At 44.1% G+C, this 4,640-nt stretch overlaps 1 protein-coding gene across 1 annotated transcript; it reads left to right on the forward strand.

Annotated features, from left to right (window-relative positions):
* Positions 1–235: 235 nt before the first annotated feature.
* Positions 236–1,860, forward strand: ACRALDRAFT_1035139 (uncharacterized protein; the record flags this gene model as incomplete). Its single annotated transcript, XM_071014988.1, has 2 exons — positions 236–581; positions 668–1,860. 2 exons carry the CDS (start codon positions 236–238, stop codon positions 1,858–1,860), a joined length of 1,539 nt encoding a protein of 512 aa, XP_070874217.1.
* Between the last annotated feature and the right edge of the window lie 2,780 nt (positions 1,861–4,640).

Genomic DNA, 4,640 nt, shown 5'->3' on the forward strand with positions numbered 1-4,640 from the left:
TAGACATTACTTGGTTATTGGGTTGTCGAGATGCTGCTTAACGAGCTCTATAAGACCGACTGCTAGAAAGGAGAAAAAGGTATTATTGCCTTGCTTCTGAGGTTGAAAGTTCAGGAGACTCTCTTTTTGTTCACAAAGGCTGGTTCTGCTCGCTTGCTCTCCGCCCCATCACAGCATGACAGTGTGCATCACCTTCCCTTTCATGGCCTTGGTGGCTGGCACACTCGCTTGGCCGATGCCTGTCCCAAACGATGCTAGAGTCCCTGTCGTCGACGAGAAATCCCAAACGCCTCCTCTGCCTCTTTGGCCCACAGGCGGTATTCGACCTCGGGGCCATCCCAATCCTCAACGAGTCGGCAGGGGGACATTCGAGCAGCTAGTGGACCACGGCCATCCCTCCGGGCCGACGTTCAAACAACGGTACTGGTTCAACGATGACTACTGGGGAGGCCCGGGATCTCCCGTATTTATGCTCAACGCCGGGGAGATGGACGCTGGCCAGGGCCTTGGGTGGCTTAGAAATGATACCCTTCCTGGCATGTACGCCAAGGTATTCAACGCAGCACTCATTCTCTTTGAACGTATGATAATCCCAACCCCCTCCCCACCTTTTTCTCAGACATTCGTCTCGTCCCCGCGCGTCCCTGTCTTCTGAAAAATATGACAGACCGATATTTCGGCGAATCCCTGCCGTATGAAGAGTTCACCGCAGAAACTCTTCAACATCTCAACATCCGTCAGTCTATCGCGGACCAGACTCGGTTCGCCATGGAGGTGGAGCTGGCATTCGATCCCCACGGCAGGTCAAATGCGGACCAGTCCCCGTGGGTGTTGATAGGCGGCAGCTACCCAGGGGCTCTGGCAGCCTGGACGTCGAGGCTCGAGCCGGGGGTGTTTGCGGCATACCACGCGAGCTCTGCGGTAGTGGAAGCTATTGACGACTTCTGGACGTACTATGCAGTCACCGAGGCCGCGCTGCCTCCCAATTGCTCGGCCAACGTACGGCGAGTAGTTAGCCACCTCGACCACGTCCTCATCGAAGGGTCAGAGCAAGACATTCGGGAACTCAAGGAACAGTTCGGCCTTGAAAGTCTCGACCAAGCGAGTGACTTCGTGGCCTACCTTGCCCAGCCGCTGGGGCAGTGGCAGGCAAATCCCGGCTCAGTATTCAAGTTCTGCGACCGCCTCGAGGCACCGGCCATCAACGGGACAGTAGTACTTTCGGACGAGAAGTCCGGGGTGGGCTTGGAAGCTGCACTTGCGGGATATTCGACCTGGATCAAGGAACAGTACGGGGAAAAGTGCGCGAACGGGGCGTGTAGCACGTTCGGTCATCCGGAAAAGTTCAACCAGCCGCACGACCTCAGTGCGAACCGGGCGTGGTTCTGGTTGTTGTGCAACGAGCCGTTCAACTGGTGGCAAGTGGGGCCTCCAGTGTCAGACGGGAAGAACATCGTATCGGGGCTGCTACGGCCGCCATACTACCAACGCATGTGCGACATGTACTTTCCCGAGTCGGGTGGGTTTACGCCGGGCAGCTCTATGGGTCGTACGACGGAGGATGCCAACTGGTATACCGGCGGCTGGAACGCCCATTTCGACAAGGTGCTATTCTGCGACGGCGAGAACGACCCATGGATCTCGGCGACGCTCAGCTCGCCATTCCGGCCCGATGGGCCTAGAGAGTCGACGGACCAGACACCCGTCCTGGTTATGAAAGGGGGCAATCACGTGCCAGACTTTGACCTGCGCATGGAAGACGGCGAATTCATGGACTTCGTGGACAAGGAGGTGGAAATCATAGGAGAGTGGCTAAAAGACTGGACGCCATGCACGCCATCGTTAAATTGCGCGAGCTAAATAAAGCTCGCCCTTTGGGCGCGGCGCCCGTTTTTAGCGAGCTCCTTATAAGGGTCAGGATAATCCGACTAGGGCAATCGGATATACCGACTAGGGTCCAGATGCCAACAGGTGCCAGAACTAACAAAAGCTATTACCGTTATATTTTATCTATCTCTGATTAATCCTCTAATTACTTATACGGCTATAATTTAAAATATAGCGTTTTATTATAATAATCGTATAGAGTAAATAGTATAACCAGGTATTCGTATTATATTAATTAACTCTTGTATTAACTAACTGCTACTACTATAACTTTTAATTACTCTATTTATATCAGACTAGTTACTTATACTATTAGAGGTGTTTTATATATAACTTCCTGCTTATAGTATTTCTCTGTTACCTTTTCTAATATTATTTTCCCTTAAGCCTTAAGGGTCGGCAGTCTTATTTACAGCCACGATTATTTCTACCTCGCTAACCCTTTTATTATAGGACTTTCTAAGGAGACCTTACATTTCCATAGAGAGACCTCATATATAACATTGTTATAGGGCCATAACAAAGCCATAAAGCCGCTTAAGTACCGTACCTTTTTTTATATACACGCCTAACTATACGTTATACTATACTAGTCTTACACTACTACTCGATATTCCCTAAAGTCAGTGATTTTTTAGAGTATAAGCAGCCTAAAACTAGCCCTTATTGTTATCTAGTATAGGTAAGAAAAGTGGCACGGGAATAATAGTACTTACTAGATTCGAAATCGGAGCCACTAAAGTACTATAGCCGGGCACCGCGGGAATAATTCAAAAAATGTCCCTATAAAAATATCAAGTACAGGTATCTACTTAAGCTATATATATAAATTATATAGGATACTTAGCGAGCTTCACGGCTTGTTATGGCCCTATAAAATCCCACGAAGAAGTCACGTTTAAGGTCTCTCTATAGAAATATAAGGTCTCCCTAGAGAGTCTTATTATAATTAGTATTAATCTTATTACTATTATTCTTATTAGTATTATTCTCTTTACTCTTTAAAATAGCGCATAACCTCTGTTTACTGTAAACATGCCTACTCTCGCTCCCGCTCCTACTTAGATAGGTCGCGCGCCTAGAATATAGCGCTTCTACGGCGTAGATTCTTACCGCGAGGTATTAATATAAATAGTATATGTTTAGCGGGAAAGCGAGGCGGTCCGCGGCTAACTAGAATAATATAAGATTCTGAGATACTGTGAAGTCTATCCTTATTAATAAGATTATAAGTAAGATGCTAATAGGGGTAGACGTTAAGGTAAGTAAAGGCACGCGGCGTCTATTCTTATTCCCGTTATAGTTTATCGTGCGTATAAGCTATACTAAACTACGTCTTAAACTACTTTATATAAGCTAATATTAGAGTTATTTCTCTTGATTTACTAAGAGCTAGGCGATATCAGGTTATTAAGAGCCCTAATGCGTGCCTGCTATAATAGGTCCGGGCATCGCCTATCTTTTTTCTTATAGGATAATTCTGAATCTGATATAAGGCTTAATCGGCTTTATCCTTAAGGAATTTAGCTTACTTATTCTTATTATCTATTCGATGTATTCTACTAGAAATTTTATATTATTAGTAGAATATAATAGATAGTCTTTAATCTATTTATGACTTCGCTAAGCTCGTGATATAATATATATCCTAAAGTTACGATACGTTTCGATATGATAAGCAATAAATGAACGCCGCTAGGGTATCTAGGTAGATAGCAGGTATTATATAATAGTCTCCTATTCTAAAAAGTACTTTATTATTAAGAGCTACGCCGTTTAATAATCCTCTTCGATTTCTACGTATATAATAGCCTTTAACCTACTATAAAACTATTATCAGGAGGTGTTCGCGCGCAGAGTGAAAGAAGAGTATCACAGGGCAAAGGGACACAGAAATCACCCCTGTGGGGGGGTGTCAACAAAGGTGAAAATCAAACTCTGGCCTCCTCCTAAAGAGGGGTTCGGAGGCCACGTATTTATAATACAAATCCGATCACGCAATCGTACGTACGTAATCGTACCCATAACAACTATATAGATTATTACTAATCGTTTAGGGAGGGTGATATTAATAGGGCCCTTGATAAGTCGAAAGCTCTCTAAAAATAGTGTCTCGCCGTTATAGAAGATATATTCTTTATAATCGTTCCTCGCTTTAGTAACGTTAGTCTATTTTTAGATTACTTATACCTTATCTTAGATATTTGTATTAATATACTAAATATAGAGTTACTATTTATAATAAGATAATCATAAAGCTATCGGTATATAATCGGACCGATAGCCGTATACGGACCACCGATCCAAACCTATCTTTGCGTGAGTTAAGGGATATAGTGTAAGAGGCAGAAAGAGGACTTATTAATTCGTGTTATAAGGCTCTGGGTTTGCTATTAGTGCTGAATACAAGAGCTTAAAGTCTTATTATGTAAGCCATAGAGGCCTCTTATAAAGAGGTTCTAGAGGCTTATATGCTAACTACTAGGTATATCGTATTTAGAGAGGGCTTATCGTGTATTCAGAATACGAAAGCTAGCTTAGAGTATATAAAGGGGGTGGTAGCCTTTATAGTAAGGCTACCTAGTTAATAAAGGTCCCTTAGTTACTCCGAGAGGAGATTATATAACTAATACCTTCCTATTAAGTGGCTACTAAAGGTCTATAAGTAAGGACCTCTATGCCTATATCTTCTTAAAAGAACTGAAATAAATAATCTTATTATAGTACCCCCTCCTTTAGTCTACTAGTAGGCC

The sequence above is a fragment of the Sodiomyces alcalophilus genome (assembly GCF_042370955.1).
Source record: "Sodiomyces alcalophilus JCM 7366 unplaced genomic scaffold ACRALscaffold_5, whole genome shotgun sequence".
Lineage (NCBI taxonomy): Eukaryota > Fungi > Ascomycota > Sordariomycetes > Glomerellales > Plectosphaerellaceae > Sodiomyces > Sodiomyces alcalophilus.